Genomic DNA, 26171 nt, shown 5'->3' with positions numbered 1-26171 from the left:
GATTAGGGTAGGCCATTGTGTTACAGGTTCCAGGACAACACAAGCACAATTAAATCTAAATGCCCAAGAGATGAGTAACTGAAATTGTACATTTTAGCAAACATCAAATATAGAATTACAAACAACATTTTATTTTAAATCTATACTCAATACCTCATTTTAATATATTAGTATATATATATAAAATATATGTATATATTTAAAAGTCATCTCTAGTTATTTGAAAAGCACAGTTTATAGGGGCGGGAGGGAGAGAAGTCTTCCATCTGCTGGTTTACTCCCCAAATGGCCACAACATCAGGGGCTGGGCTGGACCAAAGCTAGAAGCTAGGAGCTTCCTCTGGTTCTCCCACTTGGGTCTCCCTCTAGATCTCCCACTTGGGTGTAGGGCCCGAAGTACTTGGGCCATCTTCCACTGCCCTCCTGCAGGTGTATTAGCAGGGAGCTGGATTGGAAGTGGAGCAGCCAGGACTTGAACCTCTGCCCACATGGGATGCTGGTGTCATTGGCAGCGACCTTACCCACTATGGCGCAATGCCGGCCCCACGTTAGTATATTTTAAAATGAACTCTTCCTAGCCAGAATAACGATGAAAGAAGCAACCATTATTTCACATGTTGTGTTCTGAATACACTATGTTTGCTATCTTTTCAAATCTTCAGCAACTCTGAGTTGAAGAAACCTAAGTTTGAGAGAAGTTAAGTAATTTGCCACATTTAGTAGATGACAGCACCATGATTTAAACCCATGGCTGTCAAATTCCAAAGCCCATGTGCTTTCTACTCTGGGAAGTGTAAGGAATTTGTGAAAGAGTTTTATCTGTACCTAGAATTCTGTATAAAAATAAGTGATTTTGGCAGGCGCCGTGGCTCACTTGGCTGGTCCTCCGCCTGCGGCGCCAGCACCCCAGGTTCTAGTCCTGGTTAGGGTGCCGGTTCTGTCCCGGTTGCTCCTCTTCCAGTCCAACTCTCTGCTGTGGCCCGGGAAGGCAGTGGAGGATGGCCCAGGTGCTTGGGCCCTGCACCCGCATGGGAGACTGGGAGGAAGTGCCTGGCTCCTGGCTTCGGATCAGCACAGCGCGCCGGCCGTAGCAGCCATTTGGAGGGTGAACCAACGGAAGGAAGACTTTTCTCTCTGTCTCTCTCTCTCTCACTGTCTAACTCTGCCTGTCAAAAAAAAAAAAAAAAAGTGATTTTACTTAAAAAAAATCAACAGACTCTGATTAACATTGCTGATCTGAGCACCTTAGGAATGAAATTCTCCTTGTCCTCTGGTCCAGTCCATCCAAACACCTGCAGCTCAGCATTGTCCTTGATGTACCTGGGCATCTGCTGGGGTGTCTCTCCCCTATCTGGGATGTAGCACTGCTCAAGGTTGTGAGCTCTCAGGGTAGAGCTGGAATCTCAGTGCTCCTGGGCATTGCACGTGATAATCCCTGCAATGTGTTACACTAGACTCAAGATCTGCGCTGGCCTGGTGTATGTTGTGCCCAACCGTGAGCCGAAGAGCATGTGATTTGTCAGCATACAGCAAGAGTGAACATCTTGCAAATCCTTTTCGGTTTGCCTTTTACTTTAATTTTAGTTGACTAGTACATCTGAATGAATTGATTATTACCTTTTCATTAGTTACTTGTTTTAATTAGATGTTAACTAATAGGAATCCATCATGATTACACTGTTAAGGCTGGCTTCCTTCATGTCACGTGCTTATGGGAAAAAAGTTATAGTGTGGAAACAAACACAGCTAAGTATATACACAAATCTGGGAAAAGAATTATCAGGACGAAAAGTTGGTTATGAGTGTTACTCATACCCAAAAAAAAGACTTTTCAGGTAGGGAGCATGCCAGAGTGCTGGCCGTTGACGGCAAAGATGGCAGGGGTAGGAAGTTCCATACACAAAGTGGATGCATGGACTGGGTAGAAATTCTCAAGAGCTATTCAGAGTGAGAGATAAAAGTGGTATTTGCCTTCTTCCATGTTGGAATTTGGCAAGATGGTGGATGGACAGAAGAAATTCAGTTCATTCAGCCATCCCTCGTCTCCTCCATAGTACTTGTGCTAGCTCGTTTAGATACAGAGATAACTGGGCCATGGGAGTGGATGCCACTCAGACATGTAAATAAAGTTCTATACAATAAGGAGAGTGCAGTAATAAATACCTGTGTGAAAGTTACAACGTAACCATTGTGTTATCATTATAACTGTCCTTTAAAGGTGTCACATGTTCAAATTTTAAGTCCTCAAAGACCAATTCATTAATTATCTCTTCTTCAATGTTCAGGTGTTTTAATAGCATGTTATTTAGTTTTTGCAACGAGAATGACTGCTGATCAAGCAATTATATTTGTGCGGGCAAAGCGGCCCAATTCCATACAGACCCGAGGGCAACTGCTTTGTGTACGAGAATTCACTCAATTTCTGACTCCCCTTCGCAATATCTTCTCCTGCTGCGATCCAAAAGCACATGCCGTCACTTTAGCCCAATATCTGATTCGCCAACGTCATCTGCTTCATGGTTATGAGGCACGACTTCTGAAACACGTGCCAAAAATTATCCACCTAGTGTGCAAATTGTTGCTGGACCTGGCAGAGAACAGGCCGGTGGTGATGAGGGATATGTTGGGAGGACCAGGTCTGTCTGCTGAGATTGAAAAGACTGTGTCTCAGATGGTCACGATGCGACTGGATAAAGAGTTACTGAGACACCACAGTGTTGGGTCCAACCCATTTACTGCCCCTGCCGGAGTGGCAGAGTTTGAGAATCAGCCTGTGGTTCTTTCCAGTGAGCAAGAGTTTGACCCGCTTTGGAAGAGGAGGAATGTTGAGTGCCTTCAACCCCTGACATGTCTGAAAAGGCGACTCAGCTACAGTGACTCAGACTTAAAGAGGGCTGAATCTCTCCTGGAGCAAGGCGAGACTCCGTGGACAGGACCAGCCCAGGACTTGCTCTGCCACAACCTCAAGCAGCAGAAGGCTGTTGGCCACTGTTATATCCCACAGTCTCCAGAGCTCGACTTCAGTAAGGAAGCTTCGGTCCACAGTACATTTTCTTTCTGGAGTCAGTCTAAGTGTGGTGACTTGGAAGAGCTCAGAGAGGACCGGTTGCCACTTTTCCCTAGAAGGAGCACTGCCAAGGAGGTGCAGCGGAGTAGAACCTTCTCTGTGGGCGTCTCAGGTTCACATGAACCTGGGGAACCAGTCACACCCAACTTTGCAAATGTCCAGAAGAACTCAAACTCTTCTCACCAACAGTTGGCCCACTATCAGTGTGAACCTCACAGTGGCTGGGACCCCAGCTCTGCCACGGAGGGCGTGCCTTACCGTAGCCCTCCATACTGTGGCTCCAGTTCCCTGGCACAGTTCCCAGCTGGACGTGAAACCCAGGACAGCAAAGACCTGTCTGAAGCAGCACCACACACTGCTCTGCCATCTGAATTGAGTGTTGAAGCAAGGAGAATACTGGCAGCCAAAGCCCTGGCCAATTTAAATGAGTTTGTAGAAAAGGAAGAAGTGAAAAGGAAGGTAGAAATGTGGCAGGTATTTGTATTTCATTTAACTGTGTATGTAAGAAGTATTTGTGTCAGCAAAAACAGAACACATTTCCCAAACTTAATTGTTGTGGAACGTGATGATATGTTTGCATGATGCTTAACTTTCTAACTTCAGTTTTCCCAGCTACAGTGTGAACCTGTTGTTAGAGAGAGGGTGCAGGGTGGTTGTGAGGTTTCATTTTAGTGCCTGTGTACAAAAAAAGAACGTGTGCCTTGATGCTTGACGCTTGACTCAGACAATGCATTGATGCTGGCAGTTTCTTCCTTTCTTGCCAGGTTTGTGGGGCAACTAGCCCCCAGCAGAGGAGCTAGCAACTGATGTGAAGTATTGCTGACTTGAGGCTGACGAAGAATAGCCAGCCACACTCTGAGAACCACTAATCGTTTTCCATAGCTCATGAGCATTAGTGTTGAATGAGGTTAGAAATAAAGGGATGCTGTCTTCTCTGTCTCCTCCTGCTGACTTGCCCATCCTGCTCCGATAGTCTAATTCTTGGGATTCATGAAAGCAAGTGGGAGTGGCACATGCTCCCCTTGTGCCTTCATTTTCATGTCAGAGTAGGTCCTTAGGGTCCACCTCTTGATTTTGATGTACATCAGAAAGTGAGATTTGAATTTCAGTCCCCTTTTGTTTTACAGTTACTAGAAAGACAGTGTTAAGTCTAGACACTCTGCCCTGAGTGAGCAGGTGGTCTGGAGAAAAGACAAGCCTTTTAAACCTAATTATTAGAAGCAGGTGAACTGCCCCAGAGTAGGAGTGATAATGGAGAGTCCTGACACAGTGAAAGCTTAGCTTGTCAGCCCATAATCTGGGAATTACTATATAGCTGCTCTTTTATATTGCACTGTTGATGAACACTGTGTATAAACTTTCTGAGTGCCAGTGTCTATCCACATACAGACCTTTGAAAATTAAATGTGGAGCTTTACATCAACTTAGAGTAGAGAACTTTAGATACAAGTTTTATCCATCAGGCTTATAGTTGTGTCTAATGAATAGTCAAAATATATTATTTTCTTAAAACATTGTTTTCTTTATTTCCTACTCCAAACTGGAAAAATCTTTCTAAATATTTCCTGTGCAATACTATGTTTCAGGAGTTAGCAAGCAGGGCCAGTGTTGTGGTGCAGCAGGTTAAGCTGGCATCTCACATTGGGGTGCCAATTGGAGTCCCAAATGGTCTGTTTCCCATCCAGCTCCCTACTAATGCACCTGAGAAGGCAGCAGAGGATGGCCCAAGTACTCAGGCCACTACCACCCACGTGAGAGACCAGGATGGACGTTGGTCTGGTCCAACTCAGGCTTGCCATTTGGGAAGTGAATCTGTGAATGGAAGTTGGCTCACTCTCTTCTTTCTCCATCACTCCTGTCACTCTGTCTTCTAAGTAAATAAATAAATAAATCTTAAAACGTAGTTAGCAAGCAAGAGGATCTTCTGTTTGAGGCCAAGAATCTCACGTCCTCACTGCTAGGTCAGCCTACGTGAGCTGGACTTGTGCTGATGAGGGCAGAACTTGATTTGGTCCTGGCTGTTGCAACATGTAGTATATATGAAGGCATTTTCTTGAGGCAAATACAAACCTTTCATTAGGATAGGTTTACCTTTGTTTTTTACTTTCTAGATTTTATTTTAGTCCTTTGAGTAATGAAAAAAATCAGTTGAATTCTGGAAAAGAGTAAAATGAACGTTTTTGAACAGTGTAATACCTCTTGTGCCTCTACTAGGCCCTTTCATACATGTTGTTTCATATGTTTTACTCCATAAGTAAGATGATGTCATTCATAGAGATTCTTTTTTAATCTTAGGAATTCAGAGAGAAGTCCTGTGTTCATTTCTGCCTCACTATCAGCGTGCTGTAAATGTTAAGTGGGTGTGAAGTAGTGGTAGCAGTTATGATTACTACTATTGCAAAAATGCATTTGATTTGTTAAAACATAAATATGAACCCTGTCAGAAAATGAAAATTCATGTCTCACATCCCCTGCCCTCTTTATCTTACACAAGCACACACACACACACACACATTAACTTATTTGAGAGATACACAGGGATAGCTCCCATCCACTGATTGACTCCCCAGACACCTGCAGTGGCTAGGGCAGTGTTGTGCTGAGCTGAAGCCAGAATCCAGAAACTCAGTCCAGGTCTCCCATGTGGGTCTTAGGTACTCAACTACTTAGCCATGACCTGTGGGTCTCTCATGGTCCACATTATCAGAAAGTTAGAATCAAAAACAGAGCTGGAGCATGAACTCCCCCATACTCCCAGGGAGGATCCAGCATCCCAACTAGCATCTTACCTGCTGCACCAGACTCCCACCCCAGTGAGCTAAAGATTTAAAAGCTTTTGTTTCAGGAATTTGGAGTGTTAACACTTCATACTTATTTTCGCTCTAGCAGATTTTCAGGTTGCAGGTGGATTGTTTATGAACTTCTACATACAGTTCCAAAAAAGTCTTTTGAAAGAAGCATTACCAACTTTCAGGCATTTTGTGGGTGTGAGTGTGGGTGTGTGTGTGTATAAACCAGTTTCAATTAAAAGCTTTTCCTGAGATTCTGGATTAATTAATTTTAAAATGTTTATTCAAATTTTATTTTTTTCCCATCAGTATCCTTTTTCTGTTTCAAAGTCAATCCAGGATATGATATTGTATTTACTTATTGTATGCCTTAGTTCTCTGTTACTGGTGACAGCTTTTCTGTCTTCTCGTTTCTCATGAGCTCAACACTTTGGAAGAATACAGGTCAGGTATTTTGTTGATTGTTGATTGGTTTGGGTCTGTCTGATATTTTTTTCATGATTAGACAGAGGTTTGGCGAAGAATACCAAGGTGGTAAAGGGCTCATGTTACTCAAGTTACATCAAGGGATACGTAATATTGACATGGTTAATCACTGGCAGTGTCAGCCTTGAACAGTTCGTTGAGGTCCAGCTAATTTTTTTACGTGTCCACTTTATCAATGCATTACCATCCTCTTTATTTTTTTCCCAAGGAAACCTTTTATTTAATGAGTACAAATTTCATAAGTACAACTTTAGGAATATAGTGATTCTCCCCACCATACCTGCCCTCCCGCCCCCATTCCCGCCCTTCTACCTCTTCCTCCTCCCTCTCTCATTCGCAGTCTCATTCTCCATTAAGATTCACTCCTCTCTTGGTGGAGTCTTTTGGATCCCCTGTGTATAGAATCATGTCATATTCAAATAGGGGTAGTTTGACTTCCTCTTTCTCAGTTTGAATTCCTTTGATTTCTTTTTCTTGCCTACTGGCTCTGGCTAAAACTTCTGTGTCTATTGAATGGCAGTGGTGAGAGTGGGCATCCTTGTCTAGTTCTGGATCTAAGTGGGAATGCTTCCAACTTTTCCCCAATTCAGTAGGACACTGGCCATGGGTTTGTCACAAATTGCCTTGATCATATTAAGGAATGTTCCTTTTATACCCAATTTGCTTAGAGTTTTTATCATGAAATGGTGGTGTATTTTATCAAATGCTCTCTCTGCATCTATTGAGATAATCATATGGTTTTTGTTCTTCAGTTTTTAATGCGATGTATCACATTGATTTATTTGCAAATGTTGAACCATCTCTGCATACCAGGGATAAATCCGACTTGATTTGGGTGAATGATCTTTCTGATGTGTTGCTGGATTCGATTGGCCAGAATTTTGTTGAGTATTTTTGCGTCTGTGTTCATCAGGGAAATTGATCTGTAGTTCTCCTTCTCTGTTGCATCTTTTCTGGCTTTAGGAATTAAGGTGACACTGGCTTCATAGAAAGAATTTGAGAGGACTCCCTCTCTTTCAGTTGTTTTGTATAACTTGAGAAAAATTGGAGTTAGTTCTTCTTTAAATGTCTGGTAGAATTCAGGGTTGAATCCATTTGGTCCTGGGCTTTTCTTTATTGGAAGGATCTTTATTACTGATTCAGTTTCTGTCTTGGTAATGGGTCTGTTTAGGTTATCTATATCTTTATGGCTCAATTTAGGGAAGGTTGTATGTGTCCAGGAATCTATCCATTTCTTCTAAGTTTCTGTTTGTTGGCATACAGCTCTTTGGTAGTTTCTGATGATTCTTTTTATGTCTTTGGTGTATGTTGTTATGTTTCCTTTTATCTCTGATTTTATTGATTTGGGTCTTCTTTTGGTTAGTTGGGCCAATGATGTGTCAAATTAGCTTATTTTAAAAAAAAACAGCTTTTCATTTTGCTAATTTTTTGTTTCAGTTTTGTTGATTTCTTCTCTAATTTTAAATATTTCTTTTATCCTACTAGTTTTGGGCTTGATTTGCTATTGTTTTTCTAGACCCTTGAGATGCATTGATAGCTCATTTATTTGGTGCCTTTCCAATTTCTTTTTCTTTTTTTTTAACTTTTATTTAATGAATATAAATTTCCAAAGTACGATTTATGGATTACAATGGCTTCCCCCACATACCGTCCCTCCCATCCACTACCCTCCCCTTTCCCACTCCCTCTCCCCTTCCATTCACATCAAGATTCATTTTCGATTATCTTAATATACAGAAGATCAGCTTAGTATACATTAAGTAAGGATTTCAACAGTTTGCTCCCACACAGAAACATAAAGTGAAAAATAATAGATGATTTTTTTAAATGATGATGAAATCAGATCAGACCTATTGTCATGTTTAATTCCAGTGAGAGTCAAGTTGGGAGTTGATAATTTCTTTTTTTTTTTTTTTTTTTTTTTTAACAGAGGATCAGTTTAGTATACATTAAGTAAAGCTTTCAACAGTTTGCACCCCCATAGAAACACAAAGTGAAATATATTGTTTGAGTACTCGTTATAGCATTAAATCTCAATGCACAGCACATTAAGGACAGAGATCCTACATGAGGAGTAAGTGCACAGTGACTCCTGTTGTTGACTTTACCAATTGACACTCCTGTCTATGGCATCAGTAATCTCCCTATGCTCCAGTCATGAGTTTCCAAGGCTATGGAAGCCCTCTGAGTTCTCCGATTCTTATCTTGTTTAGACAAGGTCATAGTCAAAGTGGAGGCTCTCTCTTCCCTTCAGAGAAAGGTACCTCCTTCTTTGAAGACCTGTTCTTTCCACTGGGATCTCACTCACAGAGATCTTTTGCCAGAGTGTCTTGGCTTTCCATGCCTGAAATACTCTCATGGGCTTTTCAGCCAGATCTGAATGCCTTTAGGGCTGATTCTGAGGCCAGAGTGCTATTTAGGACATCTGCCATTCTATGAGTCTGCTGAGTGTCTCACTTCCCATGTTGGATCACTCTCCCCTTTATTTATTCTATCGGTTAGTGTTAGCAGGTACTAGACTTGTTTATGTGCTCCCTTTGACTCTTAGTCCTTTCATTATGATCAATTGTGAACTGAAATTGATCACTTGGAAGCCTTTCCAATTTCTTGATGGAGGCACCAATTGCTATAAACTTTCCTCTTAACACTGCTTTTGTGGTATCCCATAATTTTTGATATGTTGTATTGTCATCTTCATTTGTTTCCAGAAATTTTTTATTTCTTTTGATTTCTTCTATGACCTACTGTTTATTCAGGAGCATGTTGTTCAGTCTCCATGTATTTGAATATGTTCTAGAGATTCCTGAGTTGCTGATATCCAGCTTCGTTGCATTGTGGTCTGAGAAGATGCATGGAATGATATTGATTTTTTTTTAATTTGCTGAGACTTACCTATGGCTTAGCATGTGGTCAGTCCTAGAGAAAGTTCCATGCACTGGTGAGAAAAATGTGTATTCTGTGGCTGTAGGTGGAAGGCTCTGTAGATATCTGTTAGGTCCATTTGGTCAATAGTGTCAATTAACTCTGTTGTTTCCTTGTTGATTTTCTGTCTGGTTGAACTGTCCATTGATGAAAATGTGTTATGAAGTCCCCATTACTGTTGTATTTGAGTCTGTCTCTCTCTTTAAATCCATTAATGTTTCTTTTAGATAGCCAGGTACCCTGTAATTAGGTGCATAGACATGTATAATAGTCACATTCCTGTTGAACTGATCCTTTAATCATTGCATAGTGTCCTTCTTTGTCTCTCTTAACAGTTTTTGTGTTAGGGTCTATTTTGTCTGATATTAGGATGGCCACACTAGCTCTTTTTTGGTTTCTGTTGGCATGGAATAGCTTTTTTCCATCCTGTCACGTTCAGTGCATGCATCTTTGTTGGCGGAGGTGTTTCTTGTGTTTCTTGTAGGCAGCAGATAGATGGGTTTTATTTTTTAATCCATTCAGCAGCCAGTCTGTCTTTTAGCTGGAGAGCTGAGATCATTTACATTCTGGGTGACTGTTGTTAAGTAGTGACTTTGCCCTGCCATATTTCCATTAATAGTCCTAAGTTTTTACTTTGGGTTTCCTTTGTACTTTTACTGGGTTATTTTCTACATTCATCTTCTTTTGTAGTGATGTTTCTGTTTCTCTGTTTCTGTGTGTAGCACATCCTTGAGCATCTTTTGTAGGGCTGGGTTGGTAGTTATAAATACTTTCAATTTCTGTTTGCTGTGGAAGATCTTTATTTCTCCTTTGTTCATAAATGAGAGCTTTGCAGGGTCCAGTATTCTGAGTTGACAGCCTTTTTCTCTTAGGATTTGAACTGTATTTCACCATTCTCTCCTTGTCTGTAGAGTTTGCGGTGAGAAGTCTGCAGTGAATCTAATTGGGGTTCCTCTGAATGTTTGACATTTCTCTCGCATATTTTAAGAACTTTTCTTTATGTTTTATATTGTGGAGAGTTTTGCTACAATATGTTGTGGTGAAGACCTTTTCTGGTTGTGTCTATTGGGAGTTCTGTGTATTTCCTTTACTTGGATGTCTCTCTCTTTCTCCATACTGGTGAAGTTTTCTGTTATTATTTCATTAGGAAGGCCTTCTAGTTATTTCTCTCTTTCCACACCTTCTGGAACCCCTAGGATCCGTATGTTGGGTCATTTGATAGTATCTTGTAGATCTCCTACAGTGTTTTTTAGTTATCTATTTTTTTTCTCATTCTTGGGGGGGGGGGGGGTCCTGACTGTAATATTTCAAGAAATTTATTTTCTAGTTCTGATATTCTTTCTTCTGTCTCACCTATTCTGTTGTTAAGGATTTCTATTGCATATTTTAATTTGATCTATTGAATTCTTCATGTCTGTTATTTCATTCTGACTTCTCTTTAGTGTCTCAGTTTCTTGGGAGAACTTTTCATTTAGATCGTGAATTTTCTTCTGATTGCTTCTAAGTAATCTGACAATTAATTTTCTGTATTCCATTTCTGGCATATCCTCGATCTCGTCATCTTCACCTTCTATTATTGAAGAGTTGTAGTGTTTTTTTAGGGGGCTCATAGTGTCTTCCTTATCCTTATTTAGGGTTTTTCCTTTGTTTTTTAGAAATTGTGTATTTTTTTCTTTTTTTGTCTGGTTGCTTTTCTCTTTAATTTGTGTCTTTGTGATTTAGTGGGATGTCTATACTTTTCAGTGAGTTCCAAGAGGTGTGTGCTGGATATGGCCTGGGAGCTCTGTTCAGTATTCTGGGTGGAGGAGGTAGCCAATGTAAGAACCCCCATGGGGCTTTGTATCTTTCCTCTGGATTTTTGGTTAGAAGAGGTTGTTCACTTCTGTTGGTGTGATCCACTCTTTTCCTCACAGTTGTGGGACACACCGGTGTTAGTCTCTGGTGTGTTCAGGGTTATATCACCCTGCTTAATGAACTGCACCTGTAATCTTTGGAGATTTTCTTATCGTGAGGTTTCCCTCTCTTATGAACTGCTGTGTGTGTGTTGCAAGTGGAAGCATGGAGCCCAGCCTGCTGGGGCCTAGCTCGCTTCTCAGTTGTGGGGGAGATAGATACGCGCTCCCGTGCACACCTACTGGAGCCTGGCTCACTTCTCAGTGGTAGATGAGCAGGCTCGAGTTTTCGATATTCAGGGCTTCTCCTTGTACAGCTTGTGTGGTGGGGAAGAAATTCTTCTGAAATGCTGGCCTCATTCCTGGTTAGGGGGTGTGATGTGGTGGCTCCCGCAGTTGATGGGCATGAGCACAGGAGGCAAAGGCAGCAGTCCCCTGCTTATGTTTGAAAATGTAAATAAGCAAAATGGCTTCTCCCAGCCAGCTGCAGGTCTCGGGGAGGGCGGGAGGTGGGTGGGCAGGGAGGTGCCCGACCTCACTGTTTGGTCCTCTATACCTTCTCTCCCCACCCCACCCCCCCAGCATGGAACTTCAAACACAGTTCGCCAAGCTCTCCCTCCTGCTGCTATTTGCAGCTCCATGGACCTGTGATTTCCCATCTCACCTGGTCCACTGGGGGCTGGCGCCAACCTCCCCAGTCCAAGCCTCCGCCGCTTCCCTTTCTTATTTGCTCTTTTGGCATGGACCTGCCCAGTCTCTGTTGGACTTCTGAACTTCGATCGCGAATTTCCCATGGCTCTATCTCCGGCGTGTGTCTTCTCTCCTTTTTTAACTATCTGTTTTGCTCACTGTGACTCAGATCGTCCTGTTGCTATACCACCATCTTGGGACTCCCTCCTGGATTAATTTATAAACATTTCCTTATTACACTTTTTGATCGGCCATTCTACTTCATTGAAGTCAGTATTTCTGTTTTGCTCGCCATAAACCTGAAAATGAAGATTCCCTCTTCCTGAACTGTTAGTATGGTTTCTGAATGAAGTGGAGAACTTGGGTTGACTAACTCCCTTCTCCAGGCTAGAGCTTTAAAAACTCTTCTTACTAAGATGACTTAGCACATCAGGAGGCAGGCAATGAACTTCACAGTGGCAGATGGAGCCATAGAGAAGTTCTGTCTTAGCCTAGGTCTTGCTAAAAGTACTAGGACCGGGAGGGGCCCTGGGCCTTTGACCATCATGGATGGTTTAAGGGTCATCCAGTGTCATCTAGACATCTCTCTTCTCCCTCTTTCTTTCTCTTCCCTTTTAGAAAGAACTAAATTCCCGAGATGGAGCTTGGGAAAGAATATGTGGCGAGAGAGACCCTTTCATCCTGTGCAGCTTAATGTGGTCTTGGGTAGAGCAACTGAAAGAGCCTGTGCTCACCAAAGAAGATGTGGACATGTTGGCTGACAGCCAGGCGGACGCCACAGAAGCACTGTTCTTACTAGAGAAGGTAATGAAGTTAACCAAGGCCCTCCAAGTCAGTCTCACGTACCAAAATAATCCAGGACAAAAGCAGGAATTTCTACAGAATCCCATATCTAGGTCTAATTTAATAATTTCTCTAAGATGAGAGAAGAAAATGATATCCAATATAGACATTTAGAAAATACAAATCTAAAAAGGGAAGCTAACCATAATCCTGGGAGAGCCACTTTAAATTTTTTAATCTTTTTAAATCTTTTCATCTTCCCAATTTGTGTATTAAATAGTAAAAATCATTTTAATGTATACAACTTTATATTTCATAAAAGCATAATGTGGGTATTTTCCCATGAGTAGTGTAGCTTTTCATAATTACTGTAACAGGTGTGGGCTGCTCTAATGTGGGCATGTGCCATAATTAGCTCTTTGTTTCTACTTATTTACCATGAGTATACCTAGGTGAGAAACTGTGAGGCCCATTAGAATACGCACTCTATTTGTATTCTTAAAAAGAGATGTGTGTCACTTACATACATATGTGTAGATAATCTGTATACGTGAAGTACAGAAGAACATAGATGGGAAAAATAGTAATCTGGGAATGGTGATTGCCTTCAGGGAAGGAGAGTAGGAGTCAGTGGATCTGGGAAGGAAGAGGAACTTACTTCTAATTGTAGATCCTTTCACGCAATGTGCTTAGGAAGAGTGTTTCCTACTTCGAGTTAGCGACTGTGCTACAGTAGAAGCATCTCTCCATTGTTTCCAGAGCTTCATTAGATATAAGAGTGGGCATAACAGAGGGAAGAGATGTGCAATTCGGGACATGCTCAAGCTGACTTACCTCAAACAGTAGAGTTAGAAACATACCAGGGGATTCCAATTCATTAGAAGTCTTTTATAACTACAAACACACACCCCACTTGCTTGCACACATACTCACGTGTGCACATGGAAACAGTACACATGGACAACCACACGCATGGAGCCCACACACAGTTATCCACTGCACACCTTTTAAGATGAGGTTTTTCCTGTATCTAGAATTCTTTTCATATATATTTTTTTCAGCAATTAAATTACCCAGATAAATCAGGAGAGGGTGATAGGGAGAGATTAACCTTGGTTATGGTAAGGCTTGGTGAGGTAGAAGATGGTGTCACAGGCCAAGGCAAGGTGAAGCAGCTCTCCCAAGCAAGCACATGACATAGCAGGATTCGAATGGAGTGCTCTCGTACCAGCTCATGCACTCTATCATGTCGTGAACTCTATTTTATCCTAATTCACCCCAACTCCCAAGGATGGGGCATTTATACTGTTTCAGGTTCTTGCTTTTATAATGCAATAATTACCTGTATTTGCAGGTTTTCCTGTATTTCAGAATGTGCTCTTGGAAGAGGTTTCCAGCAGGGAGATTAGCTGGTCTGAATACATTGTATGCTGGATACGTACTGCTCACAGTGATAGAATTTCCCTTTGCTGATGTGGATGGCCCTAGAGGTCAGATCAGTGAACAACATGTTCTTAAGGGGTCTTCACCCCTTAAGCATAGTACTGCTTTCGTGAGCTGGTTGTCTTTCCCTTCCTCTGCCTACCTATGCAGCATCTGCAGTAGGCTGGGCTAACAGGTGCCTAACTGGTTAGTGCACGTATTACCATGACTGTCTCTATCTACTAGCCAAACTGACTTGATTATATCCAGAAACAAGTAGAATGGAAAAGTCTGTTTAGTTCACTGCAAGAGAAACTTTGAGTTTTAATTTAGACCCATCTACAATTCAAGTTGTGCTTTGTGCAATAACTAACTGATTCTATCTCCTGAAAACTTTCCAAATTATGTTATTACACAGTAAACATCCGATAGGAAGGAAAAAGATATTTTCAAAGTTGTTAACATACACTAGTGCCTGTGTTTGCTGTTCAATTATCAGTTATTTAAAAACATGGAAATATAATTTTGGCCTTAAAAATAATGGTGTGGTATTCATTAATATCTCAGTGTCTTAAGTTACCGAGGCATCATTGCTAAATAAAACTTGGGAAAATGTGAAAAAAAATATCTGGTAGGGCTCTTGGTAGACATTATAGCATTTGAGATGATGAGTACCCGGTCACAAATTAGTTCCTTACTTTGACTCTAAAGCTATAGCTATTTTGAGTTGATGTCTTGAGGCATTCTTCAAAGAACTTTTTTTTCTAATTTCTGCAAACACAGGGACAGCACCAGACTATCCTTTGCATCTTACATTGCATAGTGAACCTGAAGACAATTCCCGCGGAGGTGGAGGAAGCTTGCCTTGCCCATGCCATTAAAGCATTTACTAAGGTGAGTTGTACCATTCCTCCCTTCCTGCTGCGCTTCCACAACACAGGTCATCGTCACTGTAAATCAGAATCCAGAGTTCACTCTGCCTCTGCAATAAAACTTGTAGTTGTGTTTCCCCTCATTGGAAATGCATCTGACAGTTCTTGAAAGTGGTTGCAGATTTTTGCCCCCCCGCCCCAAAAAAATCACTGTTTCCAAACAGTTATATTAGGAAAATCTCAACTGTGGTCTTGGGTGGTTGTATTTTTTTTTTTTTGAAAGAGAACATGAGGCTGGCACCGTGGCTCACTAGGCTAATCCTCCGCCTGTGGTGCCAGCACCCCGGGTTCTAGTCCCGGTTGGGGTGCCAGATTCTGTCCCGGTTGCCCCCTCTTCCAGGCCAGCTCTCTGCTGTGGCCCGGGAGTGTAGTGGAGGATGGCCCAAGTACTTGGGCCCTGCACCCCATGGGAGACCAGGAGAGGCACCTGGCTCCTGGCTTCGGATCAGTGCGATGCGCCGGCCAGAGCGCGCTGGCCTTGGCGGCCATTGGAGGGTGAACCAACGGCAAAAGAAGACCTTTCTCTCTGTCTCTCTCTCTCACTGTCCACTCTGCCTGTCAAAAAAAAAAAAAAAAAAAAAAAAAAAAAAAAAAAAAGAGAGAGAGAGAGAGAGAGAACAAAGAGCTTTTGTACAAGAGAAGAGAGAAACAATTGGGTGCTGAGAAGTATGTTTAAGTCGCATGCCTAGTGGGAATCAGAGACTCTTTCCTCGTCAGACTAGCTCCACCTTGAGTTTAAACAAGAAGCCCTCTATGGAGAATAAAACATCCCACATTGCTGGTTTAGTATTGTGTCCTGGTTGGAATCCTAAGCAGCGACTTAAAAAAAAATCTCTCTTTTCTGTGCACATCAATTTGGCTTGCAGTTTTCCTGGCTAAGGAAAGAAGCCAGGATCATGCTAAGAGAAAAGTTTCCCCTTACCCTTTGAGTTAATTTGCATGATATCTTTCATACAAGGGAACTTTAAACAGTTTATGGAAAATGGAATAAAAGGATAAATTTATTTTGGTGTCGAAAATTTTTTAAATCCATGCATATAAAAAGGTCATCAAAAATTTATGAAAAATTTTATGGATTTCAATTTTTAATTCTAAAATAAACACCTTTTAATTCTTATTTCATGAATTCTTTGAAGTGTCCTTATATATGCTGCAAAAATGACACTAAACAGAGAACGCAGCTTTTTAATGACAACATCTGTGGTTAATGTTAATGATAATAGCAACCCTTTGTACTCATTCCCACGTCCTGAAGAGTCTTCCTTTTTTGTTTTTATCCTGTCTCCTTCCCTCCACTCTGCAAAGCAATGTCCTCCTTGCAGGCTTCACTGTTGCTAATCGGCGTTTTATGGCACTAAGTATTCGGTAGCCTTTCAGTCTGTTCTCTAGAGACAGTGGTCTCCAATCCCAGTTACATGCTCTCATAGACTTAGAGGCCACCGGCGTAAGAGGAGGATTGTTTAAAAAAGTAAACGATTGCAACCATTGTTAATGTTAATGAGGAGCTTTTGCAAATATACAATATAGTGGTTAACATAAAATTAAATTTCCTGAATTTGAAAAAATAAATCTTAATATTGTCTCTAAAACAATAGGTGTTCTTTACCACTTCTCTTGGCCTTTTAAGGGGACACTAAAGCAAAGTCAAATATCCATTTTTCAAAATTTGTCTTAAAAAATAGTAGAAGACAGCTCTTCTTGGGTGTCGCGTCCTTGCACAGTGTGATGAGCAAAGGCACTGCCAGATCGTGTTTGGGACCAGCTCCACCTACAGGGCAGAAGGTGCATCTTTCTACCTTCCCTTGGAGAGATATTTCCCTCCAGGTCAAAAATTGGCAGTTTAACTTGGAGCCGCTATGTAGAACTAGTCAGACTTCCTACCCTTAGAGCTCCTCAGCTGTGAAGCAAACCTCCTGCTTGGACAGCCTCCACCAGGCCCCCTGAGTGCCCCATGGGACTTGAGGGGAAAGGGGAACCCAGATGAATACCAAGTGCACAGTGCTATGAAGACTAAAGTTATCTCTGACCCAGGAGCCTCATGTCTTCTGCCAGTGTCCATAACACTGGCAGGCTCACAGGTTAGCCTGCAAGTAAGGCAAAATCATCCTTCACAGTTGTTGAGAAGGAGAGCAACCTTTTCATTGTCAGTTTATCAGAGGAGAGACTCCCCTGCAGCCCCCACACCGCCCCACCACCAGATCCTGATTCTTCCCAGTGATGCTTGCTCTGCTGCTCTGTCCTACCATCACTCTCAACCCAGAGTATAGGGAGCTTGGGCATTCCCAGCAAGGGGAAGGAGTTTTCACTTTACTGAGGTTCTTAGATTTTATTTGTTTATTTGCTAGGTAAGTTGTGTTTAATAGCTTGAGAAGAATTGGAATTAGTTTTTCTTTAAATGTCTGGTAGAATTCAGCAGTGAAGCCATCCAGTCCTGGGCTTTTCTTTTTTGGGAAGATCTTTATTACTGATTCAATCTCTGTCTTGGTTATGAAGCCGTATAAGTGTTCTGTGTCTTCATGACTCAATTTAGGTAGGTTGTATGTGTTCAGGAATCTATCCATTTCTTCTAGGTTTCCTGGTTTGTTGGCATACAGTCTTTGTAATGATTCTTGATGATTCTTTTTATTTCTGTGATATTTGTTGTTAACATTTCCCTTTTAATCTCTGATTTTATTGATTTGGGTCTTCTCCCTCTTTTTTTTTTTTTTTTTTGTTTAGTTGTGCCAATGGTGTGTCAGTTTTGTTTATTTTTTCAAAACAACAGCTCTTCATTTCACTGATCTTTTGTATTGTTTTTTGGTTTCAATTTTGTTTATTTCTTCCTTAGTTTTAGTTATTTCTTTCCTCCTACTAATTTGGGATTTTGTCTGTTGTCATTGTTGTTGTTTTTCTAGATCCTTGAGATGCACTGACAGCTCATTTAGATGGTGACTTTCCTGTTTCTTGATGTAGGCACTAATTGCTATAAACTTCTTCCTTAACACTGCTTTTGTGGTATCCCATAAGTTTTGATATGAGTTATTGTCACCTTCATTTGTTTCCAGAATTTTTTTTATTTCTTCTGTGACACACTGTTCATTTAGGAGCATGTTGTTCAGTCTCCATGTGTTTGCATATGTGTATGTTCTTGAGATTCTTGAGTTGTTGGTTTCAAGCTTCAATTTATTGTGATTAGAGAAGGTGCATGATATGATTTTGATTTTTTTGAATTTGCTAAGGCATGCTTTGTGGCCTAGTGTATGGCCTGTCCAAGAAAAAGTTTTGTGCACTGCTGAGAAGAATGTGTATTCTGCCACTGTGGGGTGAAAAGTTCTATAGATATCAGTCAGGTCCGTTTGGTCCATAGTGTCGATTAGCTCTGATGTTTCTTTGTTGATTTTCTGTCTGGTTGATATATCCATTGATGAAACTGGGCTGTTGAAGTCCTGCATTTCTATTGTACTGGAGTCTGTATCTCTCTTTAGATCTGTTAACAGTCCTTTTAAATAGCCAGGCGCCCTGTAATTTGGTACATATACATTTATTATAGTCACATCTTCCTATTGTATTGATCCCTTAATCATTACTTAGTGTCCTTCTCTGTCTCTTTTAGCAGTTTTTGTGTTAAAGTCTATTTTGTCTGACTTTTTCTTTTTTCTTTTTTTCTTCCCATTAGTGTGAAATATCTGTTTTCCATCCTTTCACTTTTAGTCTATGTGTGTCCTTGTTGGTACTACCTGTATCCTTATTGGTTAGTGTGTTTCTTGTGGGCAGCAAATAGATGGCCGGTCTATATTTCTTCACCGGAGAGTTGAATCCATTTACATTCAAGGTAACTATTTAGAAAGGCAGAGGCAGAGAGAGAGAGAAAGAGGTGGGGAGAGAGAGAGGGAGGTTTTCCATCTGCTGGTTCATTCCCCCAATAGCTGCAATGGCCAGAGCTGCACAATGAAAAGCCAGGAGCCAGGAGCTTCTTCTGGGTCTCCCACATGGATGCAGGGCCCCAAGCACTTGGGCCATCTTCTACTGCTTCCCCAGGCCATAGTAGAGAGCTGGATTGGAAGTGGAGTAGCCGGAACTCGAGCTGGTGCTCACATGGGATGCCAGCACTACAGGCTGCGGCTCTGCCTGCCACACCACAGTGCCAGCCCCCAAGGTAATTATTGATAAGTAACTACTTGGCCCTGTCATTTTTCTGTGAATATTCCTGTCATTTACTTTGCATGTCTTTTGAACTTTTACTGAAGGATTTTCTGATGATGGCTTTCTTTCTGTGTCTCTGTGTGTAGCACCTCCTTTAGCATCTTTCGTAAGGCTGGACAAGTGGTGACAAATTCTTTCAATTTCTGTTTGTTATGGAAGGTCTTTATTTCACTTTCATTCATAAATGAGAGCTTTTCAGGGTACAGTATTCTGTACTGTTGACAGTTTTTTTCTCTTGAGATTTGGACTTTACCTTGTCAATGCCTTCTAGTCTGTAGGATTTCTGATGAAAAGTCAGCTATGAGTCTAATTGGAGATCCTCTGAAATTAATCTGGTGTTTCTCTCATTCATATTTTAGAATCTTTTTCTTTATGCATTACTGTGGAGTGTTTGACTACAGTGTGTCATGGTGAAGATATTTTCTGATCATATCTGTTAAGAGTTCTGTGTGCTTCTTGTGCTTTGACATTCCTTTCTTTCTCCAAATTAGGGAAGTTTTCTGTAATTATTTCACTAAGTAGGTCTTCTAGTCCCTTCTCTATTTCCACACCTTCAGGCGTTCCTAAGACTCATATGTTGGGTCGTTTGATAGTACCCCATAGATCTCCAGCACTGTTTTTAAGTTTTCTAATTTCTTACCTTTTTTTTGGGGGGGGGGGTGACTAAAATTTCCACAGATTTATCTAGCTCAGGTATTCTTTCTTCTGCCTCACCAACTCAGTTAAGATTTTCCACTGCATTTTTTTATTTGATCTATTGAATTCTTCATTTCTATTAGTTCTTTTTGACTTCTCTTTAAAATCTTAATGTCATGGGAAAAAATTTCATTCATATCACATATGGTTTTCTTTAGTTCATGGATTTGGTTCTGATTGCTTTTGAGTTATCCTATGATTGAACTTTTAAATGCCATTTCTGAACGTTCTCAATCTCTTCATCTTCACATTCTAATATTGAAATGTTGTGTTTCTATGGGGGGTCATAGTGTCTTCCTTATTCTTGTTTCTTGAATTTATGCATTTATTTTTAGACATTCTTTTCCTCTGATGGCTTTTATCCTTGAGATATGCCTCTGTGGCTTAGTGTATTGTCTACACTTTCAGTGAATACCAAGAGGTGTGTAGTGGGTATTGTCAGGGAGCTCTGGTCAGTGCTGCAGGATGGGGCGAGAATCCAGGCTTACATTCAGGTTGGGCGTGGTAGTCCCCCTTTGGTTAACTAGATGGAGAGGAATGGTCACCTATGTTGATATGACCACCACGTCTCCTCCAAGCTGAGGAATGCTCAGGTGTTAGCCCCAGCATGTTCAACACTGACCCGCACCACTGTATAAACTGCTCATATAATCTGCGCAGCCCCTCCTGTGAGCACGGTTCCCTCTGCTGTGAGCTGCTCTAGGCAGCCGAGGAGCTGTGATCGCCCAGAGCCTAGCTACACTCTGCCTCCTCTCACCCGATCACAGTGTTTTCTCAGTCTCAGCACCCAGGGCTCTCAGGGCCAAGGAGTGCAAGTGGGGCCAGTCTGCCCCGCTACCCCATCCTGCCTGCAGGGAAACTGAGGCGTTTCCAGAGCTGCTGTTCGTGTGTGTTCCAGCCCACTGGATTGAGCCCAGTCCTCGCAGCCGGACTCAGTGTCAGTGGGAAATGAGGATTTTTCTGTCTGGTAAGATCTCTGGAACACAGGCATGCTCTGTACCCACCAGCTGCAGCCCCACTTGCTTCGCAGTTCTGCTGGGTGCGTAGGAGAGTTCTGCAGGTGGCACTTCTCTTCTGTAGGGATGGCTCCGCCTCCCCACCCATCATGGCTGAATGCAGTTGGTGTGGTGGAGACCAACCCTGTCAGCTGCTCTTAAACTGCTATGGTTGACCCTGCTGACTGGGCGGAGGGTGGTCCTGATAGTTGCTGGGTGCATGCAGAGCTGGAGCAGCTGCTACCTGCTAATGTCCAAAAATGGTGCCAGCACTTCCACCACTGGCTGCAGGTCACTGTTGTGGGGGAAGAAGGAGAGAGAGAGAGAGAGACAGAGAGAGACAGACAGACAGACAGACAGACACCACTGGTTTTTGTTTTTTTTTTCTTTGCTTCCTCTCTCTGGGTAAGCAGTTGTCCTACTGCCCTGAGGGATCCAGGCCAGACTGAAACGGTGCAGTCCACTAGGCTCTCCCTCCACTCTATCAAGAGTGGTGTGGGCCCTGCAGTCTGCCTCCACCTTGTTTGCCAGATCCAGCGGCTCTGGGTCCTTGGGTCTTGCTTGTTGTGCGTGTCTGCGCCTTAACACAGGTCCAGGCCATTTCCACCGCCTTCGCAGGACCTCCCACTGCACGTCCCCTGCAGGTTTGCCTGACACTGCACTTTCTCCACTTACTTAATATTAATTTCACTTAGCCTAGATGAGACCATGCTGTCACTATTCCACCATGTTGGAACCTCTTTTTTGTTGTTGTTTTTAGATATATTTCATTTATTTGAAAGGCAGAGTTACAGAGAGAGAGGGAGAGGGACACACAAAGAGAGGTCTTCCATCGTTGGTCCACTCCCCAAATGGCCACAACAGCCAGGGCTGGGCCAGACCAAAGCCAGGAGCCAGGAGCTTCTTCCAGGTTTCCCACATGGGTGCAAGGACCCAAGCAGTTGGGGCATCTTTTACTGCTTTCCCAGATGCATTAACAGGGAGTTGGATCAGAACGGGAGCAGCCAGGCCCAAGTACTTGGGTCCTTGCTACCCACATGTGAGACCTGAGCTGAGTTCCTGGCTTCCAGCTCTGGCCCCAGGCCCAGACTTGACCATCACATCTGGGGAATGAGCAAAGCAGATGGAAGATTTCTCTTTCTCTCTCTCCCTGTAACTCTGACCTTCAAATAAATAAATCTTTAAAAAACCAGGCCGGGGTGGGGAAAAGGAAGTGGAGTAGTCAGGACACAAACCAATGCCCATGTGGGATGCCAGTGTCTCAGGTGGTGGCTTTACTTGCTACACCACAGTGCCAGCACCTGGTTAGAATTCTTGTTACAGTGTCCTAAATATAAATTTGCTTTGTTTCTAGGTTAATTTTGATTCTGAAAATGGACCAGTAGTTTACAACACCCTGAAGAAAATATTTAAGCATACATTGGAAGAAAAAAGAAAAATGACAAAAGATAGCCCAAAGCCTGGCCTCCAAGGAAACTAACTTTCTCTCGTGATGAGTATTTCAGACCAGACGACCTTTCTGTTCATATGAGAATAAGCTGAAGTCTGTGGAGCTACTTTCTCTCATAGCACTTTATTTTGAATGCTGTTGGTTTGTGCTGAGAGTGATCATTCCTGTTTGGAGCATTTATTTATTTAAAAATATCTTTGAGCTACATTTTTGTTTTGAAAACTTGCCATCGAGTTGGTGCCACTTTGTTTTATTTATTTGACTGAATGAATATTATTAACATTTCAAGTATGTGGTGTTTACATTCTTATTCTTTTTGACATTTTGGAAGAAGTCGTAGCTCTTCTTTCCAAAATAGTTATTTTCTTGATCAAATGCTTCCTAGATATTTTACCAAATAGATGATTTTGGTAGCAAAACCTCACTGTGTATTCATCCCTCCCCACCCCCCCGCAAAACATGACCTAAGAAAGTCACCAAGTGTCTTAAACCATTTTATATTTGTTACTAAGAAGGCTATTGATATAACATTTTTAAAGGGTTTTTAAAAACTGTTTGAAAATTTCTGGTTTTTGCTTTTCTTTGTGTAATTGTGACCGAGATTTCCAAAGTGTGTTGTTTTCTAGAGTGATCCCGCTTTCTCTTCATGGACTGACTGTGAAGCGGTTGGGGAATTTTACTTGTAGAAAGCAGAGTTGCTTTTTGCCAGGCTGCCAGATGACCAGCAGCCTGGGCTGTCACAGGAGCAGTTCTCGACACAGCAGGCCTTGTTTCCCTCTGCCTCGGGCCGCTGCTGAGCCCAGGATGTGGATCAGAGGCAGGCAGTGGGGGACATTGCTCAGAGGAGGACCTGCCTCTGTCCTGCCGGGGACTCCACAGAAGGGGCAGCTGTGCAGGATGGAGGTCCTGCGCCAGCCCTGCACTCTCTGGCACATTGCAGACTGGGGCAGCTGGAGGGAGTCAGGATCAGGCCCCTGTCTGCTGACGGGGTCTTAGCCAAGAAGCCTGGCCCAGGCCCCGTATTTCTAAATCTGTAGGTCCACATACCCATTTATCTCAGGGCTCTGTTGTTGGCTGCTTGTTATGAGGATTATGGTTTTTAAATTGAATTTGACCCATTCAGGTTGTATTCACACTAGGAGGCTTCAGATAAGAAAAAGTGACTACCTGAACTAGTTCCTTGAAGACCAACTTGTCAATCAACAATGGAAGCCATACCGTTTCTTTAAATTAACATATGGGAATAGTAGAGGCCAAGCCATAGAGAGGAAGGTTTCCGAAGAAAGGGAATATTAACCAGACCACTTCCAGACTAAAGAAACTACTACTTAAAGACAGAGTTTCAGGGGAAACAAGACTAATTTAGAACAAATGAAATTACTCCAACGTCCCTGATTTAAACTCTTATACATCAAGAATATTTTAGTCATTATTGGTCTCATTAACTCTAGTGGCAAATGCTAAATGCAGTTTTCCTCCATACCATTTAAATTTTCTTGGGCAATCATTCAGTGGATGTTAGTGAGCTGTCTTGTCTCCTGAAATATCTTATTTTCCAAGTGCCTGGCGCGAGGAAGCAGAGGGAACAATTGCATTTTGTGCAGAAGTACATTATAAAAACAGAGTTGGTGGGCCGGCGCCGTGGCTCACTAGGCTAATCCTCCGCCTAGCGGCGCCGGCACACCGGGTTCTAGTCCCAGTCGGGGCGCCGGATTCTGTCCCGGTTGCCCCTCTTCCAGGCCAGCTCTCTGCTGTGGCCTGGGAGTGCAGTGGAGGATGGCCCAGGTGCTTGGGCCCTGCACCTCATGGGAGACCAGGAAAAGCACCTGGCTCCTGGCTCCTGCCATCGGATCAGTGCGGTGCGCCGGCCGCAGCGCGCCGGCCGCGGCGGCCATTGGAGGGTGAACCAACGGCAAAGGAAGACCTTTCTCTCTGTCTCTCTCTCTCACTGTCCACTCTGCCTGTCCAAAAAAAAAAAAAAAAAAAAAACAGAGTTGGTAACAAAACAGATGTTTGTCCTCATCTCAGCTGGCCTCACATGGGCAGGTGCACTGTTCTGTTCTGAGGAGCCAGCTGTTTGCCTGTTTCAAATTCTACCATCCTGATGTGACCACCAGTGCATGTCGAAAACTCCAAGTACACCAGCCTGAAAGGGGGATGTGACGGGGAAATTAGTCAGGCTACATACAACTGCTGTATTTGTCTGAATAAAAGTGAAGAGTAACCCATAACCCTAGTCTTGCACTTCTTTGCCTTGATGCCCTTGCGTCGTGCACACCCTGCAGATACAGGCCAAGTGGGGCTCTCCAGTTACCCTGATGGGCAGATTGAGTTGTAGCCTGAGTGGTCAGCGTGTCGGACCCTAGCTTGTCCTGACTCCATCTTGGTCCGAATGAGTTGGGGATGTGAGGGTGGGGAGAGGCTAGGTCTGGGAGTGGGGCTCAGACTGTTTGAGGAAATAGGTCATTAAAAGACAGCACACATTTTCCATGAACATACAGAAGTCTCCCTGGACAGGGAATGGTTGAGGAAAATCCCCAGGCCTGTAAGATTCCTGCTCTCCTACATTTGAATGGATGAGGAGTTCTTTGTAGCTCAGAGAACAGAAATCGTATGTATTGGGAGAAGTTTGCAAAAATTGGGTCAGCTGAAGCCAGAAGATCAAGAACACGTGTACTAATTTCTTATGAGCCAGCTGCACCTGTTACCTCGCTTAATTCTTTCGACAGACTGACCAAGATACACTATTCATATCAGCGGGGCAAAGGACACCACATCTTACAAACTATTCTGCACCCTCGCTGCTGCCTGTGGACTCTCAGCCATGTGGAGCTGCCCAGCCTGCAGCATTCTTGGAGACCTCAGGATCCCTTTGGACGTGATTCCATGATCGCATTAGGGAGCAGCATATTGTCCAAACCTTCTGTCTCCTGGAAAGGCTGAACTGGCTCTGTCTGCTGCCACACCACCATCGCTAGCATGTCACACTTAGAGGAAGTGCCTGCTTTCTTGCCACTTGTGGGTGTTGCCACTTCAGAGAACTTGCTAATGCTCTTGGAGACAAATTGCTGGTGCTGTAGCACTTGCTTATTCCATTTGCATAACTCAAACTATGCTGATCTACTGAATCATAATTTCAACCAGCTTTCTGTTTTTTTTTCTGAGTGCTTCATCACTCTGGAGTCCATAAAATAATATAATTCAAGTGGGATAATGTTTCTTTATTTTCTCTGGACTGGGAAGTTCTTCCTGATAAGCTAAGATGTTATTTCAGACATTCTCTAGATGTCTGAAAAGTAGCAAGAATGTATGCCCAAGTTCTTGATATGAAAAGGCCCCCAAATAATGTTGGGTGGTAATTCAAAGTGACAAATCACTCATAAGACTGTTACTGTCTCTTTTTAAAAATAATTTTTTGGATTTTATTTAAAAAAAGATTTATTGATTTGAGAGACAGAGTTACCGAAAGAGGGAGAGACAGAAGTCTTCCATCCGCTGGTTCATTCCCCAAATGCTGCAATGGCCGGAGCTGGGCTGATCAGAAGCCTGGAGCCAGCAGCTTCTTCCTACTGCCATAGCACAGTAGGTTAATCCTCCGCCTGTGGCGCTGGCATCCCATATGGGTGCTGATTCTAGTCCCAGCTGCTCCTCTTCCAGTCCAGCTCTCTGCTGTGGCCTGGGAAAGCAGTGGAAGATGGCCCGAGTCCTTGGGCCCCTTCACCCACATGGGAGACTGAGAAGAAGCTCCTGGCTCCTGGCTTCGGGTCGGCACAGCTCCGGCCATTGTGGCCATTTGGGGGGTGAACCAACGGAAGGAAGACCTTTCTCTCTGTCTCTCCCTCTCACTGTCTGTAACTCTACCTCT

General features: G+C 42.8%; 1 protein-coding gene across 8 annotated transcripts in view; it reads left to right on the top strand.

Annotated features, from left to right (window-relative positions):
• The window catches only part of PTPDC1 (protein tyrosine phosphatase domain containing 1), a 98419-nt gene extending 73882 nt beyond the window's left edge, over positions 1–24537 (top strand). For 6 of the 8 annotated variants that reach the window (XM_008257292.4, XM_051859314.2, XM_051859286.2 and 3 more), the window contains 4 exons: positions 2286–3541; positions 12465–12650; positions 14835–14945; positions 22211–24537. In XM_008257292.4, the coding sequence (XP_008255514.1) occupies positions 2286–3541; positions 12465–12650; positions 14835–14945; positions 22211–22336 (1679 nt within the window). In that variant the 3' untranslated portion in view covers positions 22337–24537. Of the gene's footprint in view, positions 1–2285; positions 3542–12464; positions 12651–14834; positions 14946–16288; positions 16553–20759; positions 20829–22210 lie in introns of those variants that run through there. The other 2 variants (XM_017342121.3, XM_017342124.3) reach the window with 2 other exon arrangements.
• Positions 24538–26171: the final 1634 nt, after the last annotated feature.

Source organism: Oryctolagus cuniculus, chromosome 1, assembly GCF_964237555.1.
Source record: "Oryctolagus cuniculus chromosome 1, mOryCun1.1, whole genome shotgun sequence".
In the NCBI taxonomy this organism is placed as follows: Eukaryota; Metazoa; Chordata; class Mammalia; order Lagomorpha; family Leporidae; genus Oryctolagus; species Oryctolagus cuniculus.
This window is presented reverse-complemented; position numbering and strand designations above follow the sequence as displayed.